The sequence below is a fragment of the Tenrec ecaudatus genome, chromosome X (assembly GCF_050624435.1).
Source record: "Tenrec ecaudatus isolate mTenEca1 chromosome X, mTenEca1.hap1, whole genome shotgun sequence".
NCBI classification, from domain to species: domain Eukaryota; kingdom Metazoa; phylum Chordata; class Mammalia; order Afrosoricida; family Tenrecidae; genus Tenrec; species Tenrec ecaudatus.
Window position 1 is genome coordinate 59,267,848 of NC_134548.1, and position 21,011 is coordinate 59,288,858.

The following is a 21,011-nucleotide window of genomic DNA, read 5'->3' on the forward strand; positions in this document are numbered from 1 at the left end:
CCCCTCCCCCTCCCTCCTCATTCCCCCCTCCCTCATTTGGCTTTTTTTGATTGTAAGCTAACACTTTTACTTAAAAAAAAATTATTATAGTTTTGGTTAAATAGATATCCAGGTATTCTTTGGTGACTTTGTTTTGTTTGTTTGTTTAATCATTTTATTAGGGGCTCATACAACTCTTATCACAATCATACATACATCAATTGTGTAAAGCACATTTGTACATTCATTGCCCTTATCATTCTCAAAACATTTTCTCTCCACTTAAGTCCCTGGCATCAGCTCCTCATTTTACCCCTCCCTCCCTGCTCCTCCCTCCCTCATGAGCCCATCATAATTTATAAATTATTATTTTGTCATATCTTTCCCTGTCCGACGTCTCCCTTCACCCACTTTTCTGTTCTCTATACCCCAGGGAGTAGGTCACATGTAGATCCTTGTAATCGGTTCCCTCTTTCCAACACACTCTCCTTCTACCCTCCCAGTATTGCCACTCACACTGCTGGTCTGGAAGGTATCATCCACCCTGGATTCCCTGTGTTTCCAGTTCCTATCTGTCCAGTGTACATCCTCTGGTCTAGCCAGACTTGCAAGGTAAAATTCGGATCATGATAGGGAGGAGGGGAGGAAGCATTTAGAAACAGAGGAATGTTGTATTTTTGATTGTTGCTCCATCACACCTTGACTGGCTCGTCTCCTCCCCTAGATCCCTCTCCAAGGCGATTTCTAGTGGCCAACAAATGGGCTTTGGGTCTCCACTGTGCACTCCCCACCTCATTCACTATGGCAATATTTTTTTGTTCTAATGATGCCTTTGACACCTCATGATCAGACAGGCTGGTGTGCTTTTTCCATGTAGGCTTTGTTGCTTCTGAGCTAGATGGTTGCTTGTTTACCTTCAAGCCTTTAAGACCCCAGATGCTATACTTTTTGATAGCCTGGCACCATCAGCTTTCTTCACATTTGCTTATGCACCCATTTGTCCTCAGTGATCACATTATGGAGGTATGCACCCAATGACATGATTTTTTATTCTTTGATGCCTGATAATCGATCCCTTCAGCACCTCATGATCACACAGGCTGGTGTGTTCTGCCATGTGGGCTTTATTGCTTCTGAGCTAGATGGCCGCTTGTTTACCCTCAAGCTTGTAAGACCCCAGACATTATATTTTTTGATAGCCGGGCATCATCAGCTTTCTTCACCACATTTGCTTATTCACCCACTTTGTCTTCAGCGGTTGTGTCAGGAAGGTGAGCATCATAGAATGCCAATTTAATAGAAGAACATATTCTTGCATTGAGGGAGTACTTGAGTGGAGGCCCAATGTCCTTCTTCTACCTTATACTAAACCTATAAATATAGGCACATAGATCTATTTCCCCATCCTCATATATAAATATATTTGCATATGTACATGTCTTTATCTAGACCTCTATAAATGCCCTTTGCCTCCCACCTCTTTCCTCTATTTCCCTTGACTTTCCTCCTCTTTGGTGACTTTTTAACCTTTATGAAGAGTTACCAAAGAAAAATAAGGCTTAATGTTTTATGTGAAACCTGTGGTCAAATTAGAAGCTACCACATCACTGAGTTTCAGCTAAGGCTTTACTCCGTTTACCCGTATAGTTTTACTAATATTCAAATGTTTAGGAACCTATTAGTCCTGGTATATTCTTGGTATATCTTAATTATATGCTTTGTATTCTTATTGCTATGTTAAATTTAGAACAGATCCATATTTGTACTCATTCCAAGGAAAGGTGACCCAACTAGCACATGCAAATAAGTTTTTGCTGAAAATCATCCAACAACTGTTGAAGAAGTAAATTTATAGGGAGGTACCACAGGTTCAGTCTGGATTCAGAAGAGGATGTGGAACAAGGGATAACATTGCTGATGTCACATGAATCTTAGCTTGAAGCAGAGAAAGATGCTTACTCGTGTATGATTTACTATGCCAAAACATTGAACTGTGTGGATGATAACAAATTATGGATAGCCTTGAAAAAAATGGGACTTCCAGAATACTTTATTGTGCTTATTTAGGTAGAACTTGTACATGGATCAAGAGGCAGCTTTGTGAACAGAACAAGGGAATATGGCATGATTTGAAATTAGGAAAGATGTACCTTAGGATTGTATTCACTCACCAAACTTATGCTGAGCAAACTATCAAAGAAGTTGGATTTTATAAAAAGGAATTTGGCATCAGGATTGGAGGAAGGCATATTAACTGTGCTATGCAAATGACACACCTTGATTGCTGAAAGTGAGGACTTCAAGCCCTTGATGATGAAGATTAAGCCTTCAGTATGGCTTACAACTCAATGTAAAGACTACAATCTTCATAAGTGAATGAATAGGTAACATCATTAGAAATGGAGAAAAGGCTAAAGTTGTCAAGGATTTTGCTTGCTTGAAACTATAATTCATGATCATGAAGCAGCAGTCGAGAAATTAAATGACACATTGGATCGGATAAATCTACTGCACAAGACCACTTTAAAGTGTTACAAAGCAAGAATGTTACTTTGAGGAATATGGTGTGCCTAATCCAAGCTGTGGTATTTTCAATTGCCTCATATGCATGTGAAAATTGGACATTGTAGAAGGAAGACCAAAGAAGAATTGATGCATTTGAATTGTGATCCGGTGAAGAATATTGAAAGTACCACAGATTGCCAAACAAATCTATGGCCAGGGTGCTCTTTAGAGGTAAGAGTATGACATTATCTTCCATACTTTTGACATGTTGTCAGAAGAAACCAGTCCCTGGAGAAGGACATTATGTTTGGTAAAGTAGAGGGACAGTGAACAAGAGAAAGGCCCTCAACAAGAGGGATCGACACAGTGGCTGTAACAATGGGCTCAAACATTGAGGATGGTGTAAGACTGGGCAGTGTTTCCTTTTGGTGTGCATAGGATCATTATAGGTCAGAACTGTCTCAATAGTGCCTAATAACAACATGTAGGTTTCAGGATCATTATAAAGGCATACTTTTGAGCTATTGCAGGTTTGGTTTCAGACCACTGCAATAAAAGAAATACATGATACATGTATAGCAATGAAAGGAGACACATGAGGATTTTTCATTTACCTAGCATGTATAAAAGTTATGCTTACACTATACTTCAGATTATGAAGTGTGCAATAAACAGTATTATGAAAAGGTTTGAAATATTGTAAAAATTACCAAAATATGACACAGAGAAACAAAGCAAGCACACACTATTGGCAAAATGACACGTAGATTTTCTTAACACAGGATTGTCACAAACCTTCAATGTGTACAAATGCAGCATCTGTAAAACAAAATAAAGCACAAAATAAGGTGTGCCTGATATATCTAAAAAATTTTTTCCAAAGGGTTATGATCATTCATTAAAAAATTAAAAAACAAGGATAACCACTATAAAAATTCCTATTTTGCCTAAACTTTTGTTTACTTTTCTTATTTTACATAACTTTTGTAACAAATTCTAATAAAGTCTTTCATTTGTGTGAAGTTTTAGTAATAAATCAACCATGGATATTTTTAAGTTTTATCATCTGCAGATGTTTGATGATGTCCTAAAGGTGCCTACAAAATAGTACAGGCTAAATTTTTCCCCACTAAACTCACTGTCATTGAGTCAATTGTGACTCATAATGACCCTACATGGCAGAGTAGAACTGCCCTTGTGGGTTTTAAAGATTATAAATCTTTTTTTCTGTCGAGTGGCTGGTAGTTTTGAACTACTGACTTTTTGGTTAGAGTCCAATGCATAAAAGGGAATCATAAAAAGGACTATACTTGATATTGATACACAGATGGTTAAATGGCATAGCTTATACCATTGGACCAAACCAAAATTTCCAGAACTCTTATGGAAAATCTGATAAAATTTTATGACTATTGATCCAGGACAAATAAAATAAAAATTAATTATAGGGCTGAGAAGACAATAAGATTATTATGAATTTTATGTGGGAGATTTTACTGATGTTTTAATGCACTGTTTTCTGGATATATAAAACCATTTTTCCCTCCTAAAAATCTATAACTTATAATGTAATAAACTTTATTTATGCAAACAAAATTATAACATTTATCATTTCTCACTTATCTCTCCAGAAGGAACACTACAGATGTGTGTTAGTCCAGGTGGACTAGAGAAACAAATTCATAGACACTCATGTGTATATGAGAATGAGCTTTACCATAATAAAATAAACCTAGAATCTGCACTTAAAAAAAAGAACTTTAGAGACAAGAGCAATTGAATATTGAGAAAACATCCCAGCCCAGTCTAGATCAAGTCCATAAATCCAATATTAGCCCACATGTCCGGTGCCAATCTATAGAGTCCTCTTCAGACTCACGCAGCACATATAATGACGCTGAATGCAGGAACATCACAGGCCAGTGGGTGTTAAGTCTTGTGGTTCCAGTGGCACTGGAAGCATTTCAACGCTGGCTCCTCCAGCTCCAGGGCCCTAGCGTAGCTTCATGTGTCTTGTCAGCAGGAAGACAAGCAGAGAATCTGTGTGTATCTGGCCTCCAGTGAGCTATTTATCTCTGTGACACCTCCAAATGAGATCAAGCTGTGACATGACTGAGGCTAGACTCCACCCCTTTAAAAGCTGACACTAAATTATTTAACTACCACAAAATGTAAGTGGGTTATGTGTTGGGCTAGTAACCGCAATTCTATGGAAGAAAGTTGAGGCTTACTACTCCACTGAAAAGTTGTAATCTTGGAAACCTACAGAGGCAGTTCTATTCTGTCCAATAGGGTCTCTATGACTCAGAATCCACTTGAGGGCTGTGAGTTTTTTAGTTTTTTTAATCATTCCAGAATAAGAAAACTCTTAATGAGTATCCTTATTTTTTTTGAGTATCCTTATTTTTTAATGGAAATATAATAATTTGTATAAATTTGTTAAGAAGTTATCTCTTGTTAAGAGGCAATAATTGATTTTGACTTGTACTTCATATTTATGAACTAAGATTGACTTTATGGAACCAGTGCTTACAAAGTCATTCCAATAAACTCAACCTGGTACTCAACAAATTCCTAGCATTACAAGTGAATGATCAATTACCAAAAAGGTAAATGAGAAATAAGAAAGAGATTAAGACTAATGACCATCAGTTGACTAAACTGATATACAGCCAGGTCCATTGATAAAGGGTGCATTAAAAGGCAGTTCTATCATAGCCATGATACTTATTTACTAAAATTGGCTTAAACTATCTAAGATTTTATAGACATATAAGTAAATGATGTTAAAAACTTTCTTAAATAATCTACATGATGCATAATCACATTATAAAACAGACTAGCTTATGATTATTTACCTGCTTTCAAGGAATTCGTAATGGTATCTTGTTGTTTTTAGGTGCATCAAATTGGTTCTTACTCATAGTGATCCTATGGACAATATAATGAAACACTGCTGTGTCATCCTCACAGTTGTTATGTTTGAGCCCACTGTTGCAGCCACTGTGTCAATCCATCTTGTCAAGAGCCTTCCTCTTTTTGGCTGCCCCTCTACTTTACTATGCATGATGATGTCCTTACCGAGGGACTGGTCTCTCCTGATAACATGTCCAAAGCACATAAGATGAGATCTCACCATTGTTGCCTCTAATGAGCATTCTAGCTGTACTTCTTGCAAGACAGAGTTTTTTGTTTGTGCTTTTGCAGTTCATGGTACTTTCAATATTTTTTGCCAGCACCAGAATTTAAATGCACCGGTTCTTCTTCATTCTTCCTTATTCAATGTCCAACTTTCACATACATGAGATGACTGAAAATAACATGGCTTGAGTCAGGCACACCTTATTTCTCAAAGTAATATCCTTGCTTTTCAACAATTTAAAGTGGTCTTGTACAAGAGATTTATCCAATGCAATGCATCATTTGATCTTTTGACTGCTGCTTCCATGAGCATTGATTGTGGATCTAAACAAGGTGAAACCCTTGACAACTTCGATCTTTATTCCATTAATCATGATGTTATCTGAGTTGTAGTCAATTAATATGTCCTTCTAGCCAAATTTTCTTATGCGATACAATTCTGGACTTTATATGCCTGTGGCTATAGTCCAATTTTTGGAGGGTACAATCTACTAAAGAACAGGAATACAAAACAAAACAAGCACAAATTAAAAAAACCCCAAACTCATTGCCAAATCGATGAGAACTCATAGCAACCCTGTATCATAGGGTAGAACTGCCCCTGTGAGTTTCTGAGATGGCAACACTTTACAGAAGTAGAAAGGCCCCTTTTTCAAAAGTATACTTAACTTCTAAAGATTTTTTAATACTTGTATCATGGTATTCACTGGGTTAACATAGCTTCAATGAAATCTTTTGGATTATAAAATGAGTGTAATTACAGTAAAGGAGTTGAATCTCATTTGCAAAAGTTTATCACATTTCATTTCTTGAGCCAATGATAGAAACCACAAAATGTAGGGCCATTGAAATGTGCCAACTTTTGTTTTGAGATTATTTGTTTGTTTGTAGGTTGGTTTTTGTGTGGATTTATGTTTTGTTTTATTATTTTGAAGAACTTAAGATTGCTAGATCTACTAGTGAAGACTGTGGAATTGTTCAGGCTTATTGTGGCTCATCGATTACAAGGAATGCTAATTAAATGCCAATGCACTATTTTTATGCTTTTTATATGAAGTGTACAAATTTCTGGTGGTGGTGGTCGTAGTGGTACCTTATATAAAACATTTGAACATCTCATCAATATCACCATCATGTTTTCACACTCACAGTATATTTTCTCAAAGTCTGTTTATTTAAAATTGTGTAAAATGACAAAATTTGTAAGCAATATAATTTAAATTGATCAGGCACAAGAAAACTCCAGCGTTCTCCTGGAGAGAAGATGGTAGTATTGAACTCCTGACCTTGTGATTAGCAGCCCAACTCCTAAACACTATGTTACTATTTTTCCTCAAGAACAGGAATATAATGAGACTAAGACCTGGTCTTAGCAGAGGGTGTGAACTAGGCCACACTCTTCTGTTTCCCTGATACATCTTTACGATCCTACTTTAGAGCCAGATGGGAATTTAGCCCTACTCGTTGTTTCGTCCTAGGGGAAAACTATCAAAAGATTATAATAGTGAGGAAAAACAGATTTTTTTCCCCCCAGCATATACTGCAAAGAGAAAAGAGAGATGGGAAATGGGTTGATACACCATCAAAGTTATGTATTACTGAATCTGAAAAGCCATACATGATTTGCTCTTTATGTAGAATTGTTACTGGTGGTGTCGTGGTGATGCAATAGACTGCAATCTGCAAGGCTGCTAGTTTTAAACCACAAGCATCTCCGAGGAAAAAAGACTGGGCTTTCTACTCCCATAAACAGTTCCAGTCTCAGAAACCCATGGGGGGCGGGTGTGTAACTGTGAGTCAGCATTGCTTTGATGGCAGTGAGTTTGGAGGGTTTTTTGGTGCTCACAATAAGTGAGATAAACATGAACAGTAACTTCTGCAAAAACCTTTGTTAAAGGCTTTATGGTAGACAGTCTGAAGAGGTCTTTTATTGATCCATCAGATCATAATTGATTGGGCAAATGAGATGGCACTATTTTATTTGCATATTTTGGTCTTCAGGAGGAGCCCTGGTGGCACAGTGGTTGCGTGTGTTGGACTACTAACCACAAGGGCAGTAGTTTGAAAGCACCAGGCACTCTGAGGGAGAAAGACAAGGTTTTTCTACTCCCATAAAGAGTGTTGGAAACCCACAAGGGCAGTTCTGCCCTGTCCTATAGGTTGCTAAGAATCTCCATTGGAAAAAATAAATCCGCACTGACTCAATAGTAGTGAATGAGTAAGTAGTCGTGAGGGAAACTTACTTAAGTCTACCCTTATTTTTTGTGTATGTTCTTTCTTCAACTTTCTATTCAATGTGAATATTCCTATTTCATCTGTCTTTCCCATAAGTAATCTGTTTCTCCCTACTTTCCCAGATTACCAAGGAGACTGTTCAGGGCTATTACCCTTCCCAGTCCTCTTGGGCCTTTACCTTGGTGGTCAGAAATTGAATGTCGTGTACTCAAGATAGCATTAGGATCATTTCAAGGCTTAGTATGAAACCAGGGCTCTGTTAGGGATGCCTTTGGTTTTAGGCACTAACTCAATTTCCTTGATGACATCTTTAAGATCCTACTTTAGAGCTGAGCCCACACTCTTTATTTCCTTAATGACACCTTTAAAACTCAGAAATTTGGCTTGAACTGGGCTTGAACCAGGCACACTGTTTTCCTTTGAAATGTATGGTGCTGTTATACAATTAAATGCGTTCATTTCTTGACTGAGCTTTGGTGAAAAGAAAACCTGCTGTATTTGGCTTGTCTCTGTTTCACCTTCAGATTTTGGACTGAACAGCATCCGCCACCATGTGAGACATTTCCTCAGTTTCATGAGTTTCTATGGGACATTGCATGGAATCACAGAAGCCAGGGATGCTAAGGGAATGTCCTCAAGGGAGGATTGGGGGGTGGGAGGGCTTGCAGAATGGAGCTGAACAGCATCATGTAAGAGTTAGACATTTGGGACATCATTAATATTCAACTCCGTGAAACTTGTCTGGTATTAATTTGTTTAAAAGAGATTATCACCACAACCTATTAATTTAGTTGTGAGAATTTTGTTTTTCTTTACACTATGGATCATAGCAACCTATTGATAGCCTTGAGAATAATAAGAATTTCAGAGTTGTATCTTCAAATTATATTTGTTCAATCTGCACGCTGAAAAATCATCTCAGATGCTAGATTCTATGAGAAGAATGTGACATCAGGATTGGAGAAAGGTTTATTAACAACCTGTGGTATACAGATGACACAATCTTGTTTGCTGAAAGTGAGGAGGATTAGACACATTTGCTGATGAAGAATGAAATCTAAATCAAAGTATTGATATTGTTTTAGCAGCTAATGTTAGAGATATAATTTATGCTATGGATACTCCTCTTGTACCTTTTGGTGATTATTTGACTTCATGGGTAAAAAAACAAAACAAAAAATGCATAGGGTTAGGAAATTTGAGTTCTTGGAAGAACAGATTAGCCTTTCAGGCTCTTGGTTTACATATTCTCATTTTGATCTTTTACTCTGGTCTTGAAACTCATAGGGGCAGTTTTACCCTGTCCTATAGATTCGCTATGAGTTGGCACTGACTCAATGGTAGTCAATTTGTTTGTTTTTTTAAATGGTGCTGTGAGAATCTTGGTTACACATTGGGCGGCTAACCTCGAGGTCAGTAGTTCGAACCCACCAAGTGCTCTTTGGGAGAAAGATGAGGCTTCCTGCTCATGTAAAGACTAAATCAAAACTGACTCAATGGCAGTGAGTTACCAGTGATGTGAGCCCGGTCTTGGGCTGCTAACTGAAAGGTTGGTGGTTCAAAAACACTAATGGGAGAAAAATGAGACTGCTACATGAATGATTTACAGTCTTGGAAACCCTGTGAGACAAAAATCAACTAACTAGCAGATTAGTGCAATACTTGTCATCTGGGGTCTAAAAAGCTTGTAAGCAGCTATCTCAAACTCCATCGAGTTGATTCCAACTCATCGTGACCCTAGCGGGCAAGGTAGACCTGTTCTCGTGGGTTTCTGGGGCTAAAACTCTTTACAGGAACAGGAAGCCTCATCTTTCTTCCATGGAGCAGTTGATTATTTTGAACTGCTGACCTAGCAATTAGCAGCTTAATTTGTAACTCACTACATCACCAGGGTTCTTTAGCAGCCATCTGAGGTACAGCAAATGGTCTCATTTTGTCTGAAGAAACAAAGAAGAGAAGCAGCTAAGGAATGAACAAAAATGACATACGGTATACTACGAAAACCAAAGAAACCTAGATTGGTACCCAGTCAAATCCTCCAAAACTAAAACCAAACTTACTGCCATTCAGTTAATCTTGACTCACAGTAATCCTATTGAACAGAGGAGAACTTCCCCTGTGGGTTTCTGAGGCTGTGTATTTTTCTTCCTCAGAGTGACTGATGGTTTCAAACTGCGGACTCTGTTGTTAGCAGTCCAACATGATTATGCCACCAATGACTAAATATTCGAATTGACTCATAAGCAGAGGAGTATTGAAGAGGAAAATTAATAACTTTGATTTTAAAGGCTTTATTTAACCCATGAAATCAAATACTACTAATTAAAAAAAAAACCTGACTAAAGCAGCAAAAGCCTGTTAGGAACTGCTCTAAAGCAATGTAAATTTGACCTTTTCTTCTAGAAAGATAGTCAACAAAATTATTACCTCCTGATTAAATGAAAATGAATCTAAACCCACTGTCATTGAGCAGATTCCACCCTCACAGGAACTCTATAGAACAGAGTAGAACTGCTCCACAAGACTTGAGAGCAAACTTTCTTCATCTCGGAGCCCCAGTGGCACAGTAAACTGCAAAGTCAGCAATTTGAAACCACCAGATGATCCCAGGGAGAAAGACAAGACTTTCTATCAGTAAAGAGTTACAGTCTCAAAAACCCACAGAGGCAGTTCTACCCTGTCCTACAGAGTTGCTATGAGTCAGAATTGACTTAATGGCAGCGAATGGGATTTTGAGGTTTTTCTTCCTCTAGTGGCTAGTGAATTTGAACTGTTGACATCCTGGTTGTGGCCCAACGCCTAATTCACTGTGCCACCAGGGCTCCCTAGGAAAGAATCTAAAAAGTAACAAACAAAACCCTCACACTCACTGACATGGAGTCACTTCTGACTAATAGGGGCCCTAATAGGGCATGGTAGAACTGCCCCTGTGGGCTTCGGAGACTGTTTAACTCTTTATGAGGGTAAGCTTGTTTCTCTTGGTTTCAAACTGTTGGTCCTGCAGTTAACTGCTCAATGCTTCACCACTACACCACTAGGGCTCCTCAAAAAAGTCTAGCTTCTCCTCAATTAAATCTCATATCTCATGGCTGCAGGTGGGCGATGTAGCAAAGAATTAGCTACTAAGTCAGAAGCAACGTGTTATCAATTGACCTCAGGACAGGGGGTTCAATTGGGCAAGGTTCAATTGTATGCCAAGGTTGGTATTCTATTTTTTTCCCTTCCTCATCTCCTTATAAGCTTCATTGTAACTAACAAACTTTGAGCCATTTCATTTTTTTCTGGGATCAAAACGGTCTCCCTAGGTGCAATAGAATAATTGCGCAGAATAAAGCATTTCAGGTTGAGTTTTATTTTGAACAGACTTGAGGAAGATGAGGGGGGTCTGACTGAAATTAAATTAGGCAGAAAGCAGGTTCAGACTGCTTACTGATTTAAAGGGGATATCTCATTCCTTAGCCAAGCCAGGTACTGTGTCCACCCAAGCCGAAACCTGGAGTCAATTTCAAGTCATATCTCAACGTACTACGATCAATTGATTCTGACTCATTGTGACCCCATTGGTTAGAGTAGAACTGCTCCAGAAGGTTTCCAAATCCTCATTTTTCTCCCTCAGTCCTAGTCACACAAACTTCAAATTCCCATTAGCAGATGCAGTCCCGGGCCTGAGGGAAAGAGGGCGCAGTACAGGAAGAGAATACCGATAGGAAAAGGAGAGGCTTTCAGTTTTTCAGATGCCGGGTTCTGCTTAGTCTGCTGCGCCCGTTAGGGCTGGCATGAATACTGAATTTCTCGTACTTTTAAAAGGAGCCCGGGTGGCGCATCCGGTTAAGCATGGTTGCGAAATGCAGCTCGGTGGTTCAAACCTCCTAGTCGTAGGGAACACTATCTAACCCCGTTCTGTAGGATCGCTAAGAGTCTGAAACAACTAGATGGCAGTGGGTATATACTTAGGTACAAAAATCTAGGAGTAGATAACCGAATTCACTTTCAGGTGGGGAGTCCTTGACTAGCTATGTGACTCAGGCGGCCATTTTCTCACACCAAGCACAGTCGCCATCTTCCATGCAGAGAAAGGGATCAACCCTCCACCGTTGTCCGATAAGGACACAGCGAACTTCTGGCCTCTAAGATTCTGAAGCACTCACCCTTCGGCACACACAAAGGCCAGCAGACAAGATTTTGGCTTTACAAATAGGCTATATGTCCACACCGGTCGCTTTAAGAGTTCCTCCTACCACTTCCCGGTCTATCCCCTCCCCCTGACGATTTCCTTACCAGAAGGAGCGCCAAGAAGGCGGGACCAACGTTCGTGAGAAAGAGACCGGCCATAGGGGGCTGTAGGTCGGAAGCCCCGCCTTCACTGAGAAACACTACCGGCCGAGCCGCCACTCAAAACGAGGCTGGTATCCGGACGTCGGAGCCATGGGCTTGAACGGAACTTTTTGACCAATCCTGTTCTCGTGCCAGCATTTCCACCCTGCTTCCACCCTGCTTCCCGCGGTGAGTGTAGGTAAGAGACTACTTTGCTCTTTTCTCATGATTAGCGCTTTCCTGTTTTGGTTGCGTGGGAAGGATCATCCCCGTGAGGTAACACTATAGACGCCCTCCACGGAGCCCCTCCCCTGTAGGGTGGTATGCTCCGGAGGAGGGGGCAAATATTTCTCCTCAGCTAGAGACGTGCCCTGCTGAATTCAAGAGGCATGGCCCCATTTCATCAACAGATGTAGGTTCCCGTCGGTTGTGCGGTCCCATTCCACATTCGTCCGGTACAGACAGGCATCCACCCACCGCATAAAGGCTTAGCTGCGCAGACCTCTGAGCATAAAGACCCGAAGACACACATCTGCTTACAAGCACCCCTCCCTCTGGCAGAGATAATGATGTATGTATTCCCGCACCCTCAACAGGCTGCTCCCTCCTCCATTTCCCACCCCCAACCCCAGTATAAAGGAGTTGAGATTTAATATACAGAGGAAAGCAAGAACATGTTCCCCTCCTCGTGGAGATCCAGAGACATCCCTGTCTCACCCCTGTGTTACTCATACATGGAGGCCCACCCTCTTTCTTGCAGTGACCATCAATTGTCCCTCACGTTGTTGGGAGGAACCCTGGTGGAATAATGGTTGCTAGCTGGACTGCGCACCCCAATCTCAAGGTCAGCAGTTTGGAAACACCAGCTGCTCTGCTGGAGAAAGATGAAGCTTCTACTTCCAGAAAGAATTAGTCTCAGAAACTCACAGGGCAGTTTTACATTGACTCGATGGCAGTGTTTGGTTTGGTTTTGGTAAATGGTTTGGAGCACAATCTTATAACCCATGGAAAGCCATGCAGATCCCCCTTCTATGAAGGGATATTGGTTAGTGAATTTGTAAAGATACGATCCCCAAAGTACTGGTCTCCCTGCAGACCTCAACTCATGAAGAGACAACTAGGACTGTCCCTCAAGAGTCTCCCAGCATAGAGGGTCTCATATTTGTTTTTTTAACCTTTGAGATATACAGATTATCCTCCACCCACCCTAAACCTTGCAAGGATTTAGATTCACCAAATATTGCCAGGAAAATACTACCCAGGCAGAAAGGTGCAGCTTCCTGTGATATTGAATGACTGTGACATATCTGATCATTCCACTGTGCATGCATATGGACTCCCTCTTACCCAAGGTAGAAGATTTCAGATCTATTTCCATCCAGAGTAAAGACACAGATTCCTAGCCTCCGCCCCCCACCCCCCGAAAAATAAGCAGACCTATTAATACTGCCCGCCAAAGAGAAACCAAAGGGCCACCTCCCTTCAGTGTTAAGAGTTACTGACTTCTTTTTTTTTCCTTCTCTCTCTTTTTTTTTTTTACATTTTATTAGGGACTCATACAACTCTTATCACAATCCATACATATACATACATCAATTGTATAAAGCACATCCATACATTCCCTGCCCCAATCATTCTCAAAGCATTTGCTCTCCACTTAAGCCCTTTGCATCAGGTCCTCTTTTTTGACTTCAACTCTTAAAAAGTACACAGAATCTTCCCAGCTTAACTCTTGTAAAGGGCCATAATAACCTCACTGCAGGCAAGTTGTAGCCCTCACCCATACAAAGCTACACAGTTTCCCCCCTTTGTTAGTGTGACGCTAATGTCACCTCATAATGGAGGCAGGCATATCAATTATTCTCCACATGTGTCTCCAAGTGCTCACCACAACTTAAGAGGTGCACAGACCTGCCCCCTCCATGCATAGATAGAGCCATTACTCTTGTTCCAGGTAGAATGCCAGATGGCCCCATACGCATATTCAGGCACAGAACACCCCCCCCCAAGAATTTTCACTAATCAAAATCCACTTAGACATAAACCCTGTTTCAAGACACCCCAACTCTCCCATAAAGTACTGTTGGGATCTGTTTTTCCTTCTTTCCCAGGGTAGGGGAGACCTCTAAAACACACACACACAAACTCTTTAGTTGAATATAATCCTACTCATGGTCCTCCAAGTGTTGCAGAATAGAACTGCTCCAAAGGCTTTTCTTGTTTATAATCTTTACATAAGCAGATTGTCAGGCCTTCTGTGGTGCCTTTGAGTGGGTGCAAATCACCCACTTTTAAGTTAGTTATTATTGGTTTCTATCCAATTGGTTCTGATTCCTGGCAACCCCATATATTCAGAGTATAACATAAAGTTTTCAAGTTGTGATCTTTTAACGGCAGATTGCCAGGCTTGGTTTTTGAGGTACCTCTCAGTGGAGTCAAGCCACCAGATTTTTAACCAGTAGTTGTGCACTTAACCATCTTCATCGTCCAGGGATTATTCAGAAGAGAGATTCACTCAAAAGACTCATTACCATCGAGTTTATTCTTACTCAGCAGCATTATAGACCAGAGTATAACTGCCACTGTGGGTTTTTGAGACCAACTCTTTCTGGAAGTTGAAAGCTTCGTTATTTTCTAAAGAGCCGCTGATGGTTTCAAACTGCTCATTATTCTTCTAAAGAGATGCTGGTGTTTTCAAACTGCTGATCTTGAAGTTAGCAGTCCAATGTGTAACCACTATGCCAGAAGGGCTTCTTAGAAGAGACACAGAACCTCTACTTGTGGGGGAAAAAAAAAGGTGCTATCACCTTTTGTAAAAGCATGCTCGTCCCCCCTAAGTGTAGAGTCTTAGTGCTAGATCGTTCCTTACCTGGGATATAACATTACAGGGTGGAGGATTAAGGACCAAGGAGCCCATCCAATGCACTGAGGTACTTAAACTACACAGGAAAAGAGGTTCAGACCGACCCCTCCCTTTGGGTAGTGTGATGAGACCTGTGTAGCCTTTTTTTCCTAGTTTTCCTGGTTGTTAAGGATTCATTAGCATGCTTTTTAACATTTTACTTTGCCTTTAGGGGGGTCAGAAGGCACAAAACTTTCAGTGTTGTGGTTCTCAGCTGTCTTCAAATTTGTTCTATCAGGACAGGAAGGAAGGAAGCTAGCAGATTTAAACTTACCTGCTTTCAAGCTGGTCATCATGATGAAATTTCGACACAGTGAGTTTTCCGTATCACTCTCATCCAATCTTGAGCTTTAATGCATATCTTTTATAGCAACCATTTTTTTTCAAATTGAAGGACAGTTTATTTGATACAATTTAAAGTTGTCTTCTCTTTCATGTGTCCTCTATAGATGTTGTTGGAACACAATTGTGTAAATAATTGCCTTAAACATAGTAGATATGATGCATTAATCTAGCTTTATAAATCTAGTTTTTAAACCATAGTTATATGCTTTTATGTAGCATTATTGAAATTGTAGCAGGAAAAAATAAGAGCCATGATCCTTTCTCAATCACTTTAAAAAAATTAATAATGTTATTGGAGGTGCTTACAGTTCTTAAAACAATCCATACATCAAGTATTTTTAAGTGTTATCTATGTATCAAGTCACTCAATCTTCCTTTGAGAGCTGATTTCATAATTGATGATTTTTTGGTGATTGCAGCTCAGATAAAGTTACAAAATTGTCATTGAGCCAATTTGAACTCTTAGTCCTCTGTATGGTTCTCAAGGCTGTAAAGCCTCCTGCAAAACAGCTGATGGGATCACACTACTACCTTGTTGTTAGCGGCCCAACGTGTAATTCACAGTCCTATCAGTACTCCCTTCAAGCTCATATAGCAAGGTGGTTAGTAGGTCAGACTACGAACCTAAGCTGGCTAAAAATGGTGGCTATTTTCACTTTGAAGTTTTTGAAAACCAAATTGGTGGAGAGGCTCCTGAGTGCTGCAGCGACTATACCTTTTACCTCTTCCACGGTTTGTTCTCCTCTTCTCTCCGTATGAAGCAGATGCTTTTACCCTAAATGATTTTTTCTTTCTTTGTATATCCAGGGTAGGCCTTCAGTTTCCAGAAATGTTAGGCAGATGGAAATTACTGTGCAATGACCAGGCCTGTCATTACAACAAATTCTTGAAGAAGAGAAGATGACTTTGGGCTGGATGTTTGAAAAAAAAAAACACGGGAAATTTGACTTACTCACTTTTATTATAATAATTAATGTTTAGTTTAACTTGTACAATCTTATTTCATACTTATTTTTTGTTTCCTCTATTTCTGCATCTATTTTTTTGTAAATTGATCAAAGTTTTTAAGGAAAAATCTTTTCAGTAAAGTTATGTTTCTGTGAAGTATGTTATGCCAATTGATTTTGGTGTCCCCCAAGACTATGCTCTGGATCCCCCCAGGCCCAGCAACACAGGTTTAATTATGTCTAAGAAGTTTTCATAACTTTTTTCCTTGTATGCTCCATAATATATTTGTGAGTGTACTTCCCTTTTTACTCTCACATCTGTCCAGGTTGTATATCTATCCAAACATCACCACTATTGCAGGATTGTGTATATAATTTGCCTTTGTTGCCTTTACTCTTGAAAATCTCCCAATGTTTTTCCCGGCTTCCATAATTTTTTCTTAACATTCCTCTTAATGTATTTTGCCTTTCTTTTCACCTCAGTTAACACTTGTCTACCCTTTAGCTTGAGACTCCCCCTGCCCCCTTCTCTTGCCTTCCCTTCTCTGACCCCTGGTAACCCTCAAAGAATATTTCTCTTACTCTAAATACCTACTCTTCACTTTTTATAATAGTGATCTTACACAATATGTGTGTTTCTATGATTGATTCGTTTCACTGAGCCTAATGTCCTTCAGATTCATCCACGTTATGAAGCAATCTGCAGATTCAGCATTATTGTTTAATGTTAGGTAGTATTCCATCAGTGTGTGTGTGCCAAATTTGCCTAGCTAGTCTTCCATTGATGGGTATTTAGGTTGTTTCCATTTTTTGGCTAGTGCTTCTGTGAACATAGGTGTGCATATATCTTTTTGTGCTGTGGTTCTTATTTCTGTAGGATAAATACCAAGTAAAGGAATTGCTGGGTTGTATGGTATTTCTATTTCCAACTTTTGTCTTCCCCTGCCTCCATACCACTTTCCACAGGGGTTGCAACAGTTTATAGTTCCACCAGCAGTGTATGAGTTTTCTAGTCTTATACACCCTTGAAAGCATTTTTTTTAAACTTTGCTATTCATGTACTTTGGACATGTTATCTCATATACTTTGGACATGTTATCAGGAGAGACCAGTCCTTGAAAAGGGGCATCGTACTTGGTAGAGGGGCAATGAAAAAGAGGAAGCACCTGGATAAAATGGCTTGACACAGTGGCTTCAACAATGGTTCAAACATAACAATTGTAAGGATGGCTTAGGACCAGGCGGTGTTTCATTCTGTTGTACATGGGGTCATTATGTGTTGGAACTGACTCAACAGCACCTAAAAACATGCTGGAATGAGAAGATAGCTCGTTTTTATTTGTATCTCTCTAGTGGCTAACGATTGTGGGCACTTTTGCATGTTTGTGGACAACTTTAATGTCACCTTTGGTGACCCTTTTTTAACTGGATTATTTGTCTTTACTTTGTTGAGGTATTGAAGTTTTCTGTAAAAGTTTGAGATTAGTCCCTTGTGCATTATGTCATGACCAAACAATCTGAGGGTTCTCTTTTGACTCTTGGTACACATATATGTCTAACTTTTAGGATGTCCCAGACATCTATTTTGCTTTCTCTTTCTCATATTTGATATGTGTATGTTATATATTATTTAAGAATTCACTGCTATTGAGTTGATTGTGACTCATAGCTATCCTATAGGACAGGGTAGAACTTCCCTGTGGGTTTCTGTGACTATAACTCTTCTTAGTCAAAACCATTCTATTGGGAGTTGATACATATATCATATCATTCCATAATTCTGTCACATCAAGCAGTATTGTACAATTGCTACTATAATCAGTTTCACAACATCAACTCCCCTTTAGCCCTCAGCCTCTCTCACTGTACCCCCCCCCCCCGAACCTTTATTCTACTTGTCTCTATAGGTTCATCAATTCTGGGTTTCATATACCAAAAATAAGAAAAACATAACAAAAATTCATGAGAGCTACCCACAATGAAAAAATACATCAGAAGGGAGGGTGGCTTGGAAAGGGGGAATCAGTTAAAAGGATCTACATATAACCTCCTCCCTGGGGGGCGGACAACAGAAAAGTGGGCGAAGGGAGATTTCGGATAGGGCAAGATATGACAAAATAATAATTTATGAATTATCAATGGTTCATAACGGAGGGGGAGTGGAGAGGGAGGGGAAAAACGAGGAGCTGATGCCAAGGGCTTAGGTGGAGAGCAAATGTTTTGAGAATGATGAGCGCAATGAATGTATAAATGTGTTTTACACAATTGATGTATGTATGAATTGTGATAAGAGTTGTATGAGCCCCAATAAAATGATATGAAAAAAAGAAAAAATACATCAGAGATAAACCCCAATATATAAACAAAAACACAGAAAATGTTGAAAATCAGATCAGGTCCAATGTGTATCAGTGGGGGAATCAAGGGACAAGGTTTTAACTGTTCAGGTCAGGTTTATCATTTAGATTTCTTCTGGACATCTTTCCAATACTCTGATAACCAGTTTATTCCCATCCCTCCATTATAGATGGAAGGAAATCACCTGAGGCTTATTTTCTGTGTAGGTCTCACAGATGTTTCTGGGGCTTCCACTGACCTCCATAGCCTTCTGCAAACCAGAATCTCACAATTTAGGCTCCTTTGACTTTGGATTATGAGATTTACAATCCTTCAGTGACTGATGTTGGTGTGCTTCTTCCATGTGGACTTAGATGATTGCTTTTTTGGAAACAAGCCTTTAAGACCCTAGACACTATTTTATCTAATAGCTGGGCACCATCTAATTGCTGTGTCACATTTTGTTAGAGCACCTACATGTTCTGTGTTCCCTTCCTGAGGCCATGATATAAGAACTAATTGTTTTTACATTGAAACTAGGTCTTAGTGTGAGCCCCAAATCCATTCCTGGATCTATGTTTTTTATCTGCCTTTGGTTCCCCATAGAGATCTTGTTAATTTATGGTAGAGAGTCTTATTGAGCATAAAGATATGCTGTTAATATTGTCATTGATTAGCTCCTGGTACTCATTTTTAAAACACTGTAAAGAGGGATATTGGACCAGAGTAGGCTAACAACGTATCACAATACCTGAATTATTCACTTGAACAGTATAAATCCTTACATTACTGGACACTTTTTACACAAAAAATGGGAGTTGGTTGTCAGGGAAATTTTACATAATCTTCACTCACAATGTCAATCGCAGGTTTGCAGGCATAATATATATCTTAATACAGCATATAGGGCATTGTTGTACGAAGTCAATGTTTGTCCACCTATTGACAGTTGCATACTCTTGGTGTAGCTGTCGTCTGCTTCGTTAAACACCATGAAAATTCAGTCTTAAGTCCCAAGAGGCTAACTCTTTATGAAAATAGAAAACCTTGACTTTCTCCTGCTGAATGGTTGGCAGTTTAAAACTGTTCATCTTGTGGTTAGCAGCCCAACTCTTGTAATCTCTGCGCCATCAGGTAAATTTGTCCCTATTTTTTTACGGATGAGTTTATCATTCTATATTTTACATTTAGGTCTTTGATCCATCTTGGATATATATATATATATATATACATATATATATATATGTATATATACATATATATATGTATATATATATGTTTTGTGTCATTCTTCTACAAATGGATAGCCAGTTTTGCAACGTCATTTGTTAGACTATCTTTTCTCTATGTAATGTTTTAGTCCTTTGTCAAAGATAAACTGCCTGTACGTGGATCGATTTACCTCTATGTTCTGAATTCTGTTCCAATGGTCTGTGTGTCTGTCCTTATACCAGTACCAGGCTGCTCTGACTTCCATAATAATGTAGTAGGTTTTTGACCAGTAGGCGAGAAGACTCCTACTCAGTGGTTCTTATTTTTTAGTGCTTTGCTTATCCAGTGTCTCATTGCTTTTTTCTCTGTAAAGTTGGTGGTTAAGTTTTTCCATCTCTTTAAAGCAGCGGTTCACAACCTGTGTGTCGTGACCTCTTTGGGGGTCGAAAGACCCTTTCACAGGGGTTGCCTGATTCATAACATTAGCAAAATTACAATTAAGAAATAGCAACAAAAACAATTTTATGGCTGGGGGGTTCACCACAGCATGGGAAACACTGCTTTAAAGAGTGATGCTGGAATCTGGATGGCATTATCTGTAGCTTTTTAAAAAAAAATTTTTAGGTCTTTTTTGGGGGGTTTTTAGAGCTCTTTTTTTAAAATCTAAAATCTAAATTATTGAGAGCTCTTACAGATATTATAACAATCCATAATTCAATTAGATCAAGCATGATTGTACAATTGCTGCCACAATATCATTGTTTTTTAAGGATGCATAATCTTTTTTTTAAATTAAGAGATCATTTTATTGGGGGCTCTTATAACAATCCATACATCAATTATATCAAGCATGGTTGTACATATGTTGCCATCATTTTCTAGACATTTGCTTTCTATTGAGGCCTTGGTATCAGCTCCTTCCCCCATGCCCCGTTACCCTTTGATAAATTCTAAATTATTATTTTCATATCTTACACCAACCCACTGTGTTCCTTTCCCCACATTTTCTGTTGTTTGTCCTGGAGGGGGTGTGTGTGGTTATATGTCAATCATTGCGATAGGTTTCCCCTTCCTTCCCACCTCTCCCCACCTTC

General features: G+C 39.3%; 1 protein-coding gene across 4 annotated transcripts in view; it reads left to right on the forward strand.

Moving 5' to 3' along the window:
• The first annotated feature begins 12,225 nt into the window (after nucleotides 1-12,225).
• The window catches only part of GNL3L (G protein nucleolar 3 like), a 33,754-nt gene continuing 24,968 nt past the window's right edge, over nucleotides 12,226-21,011 (forward strand). For 2 of the 4 annotated variants that reach the window (XM_075538838.1, XM_075538841.1), the window contains exons 1-2: nucleotides 12,226-12,373; nucleotides 15,315-15,389. In XM_075538838.1, the coding sequence (XP_075394953.1) occupies nucleotides 15,371-15,389 (19 nt within the window). In that variant the 5' untranslated portion in view covers nucleotides 12,226-12,373; nucleotides 15,315-15,370. Of the gene's footprint in view, nucleotides 12,374-12,591; nucleotides 12,746-15,314; nucleotides 15,390-21,011 lie in introns of those variants that run through there. The other 2 variants (XM_075538839.1, XM_075538840.1) reach the window with 2 other exon arrangements.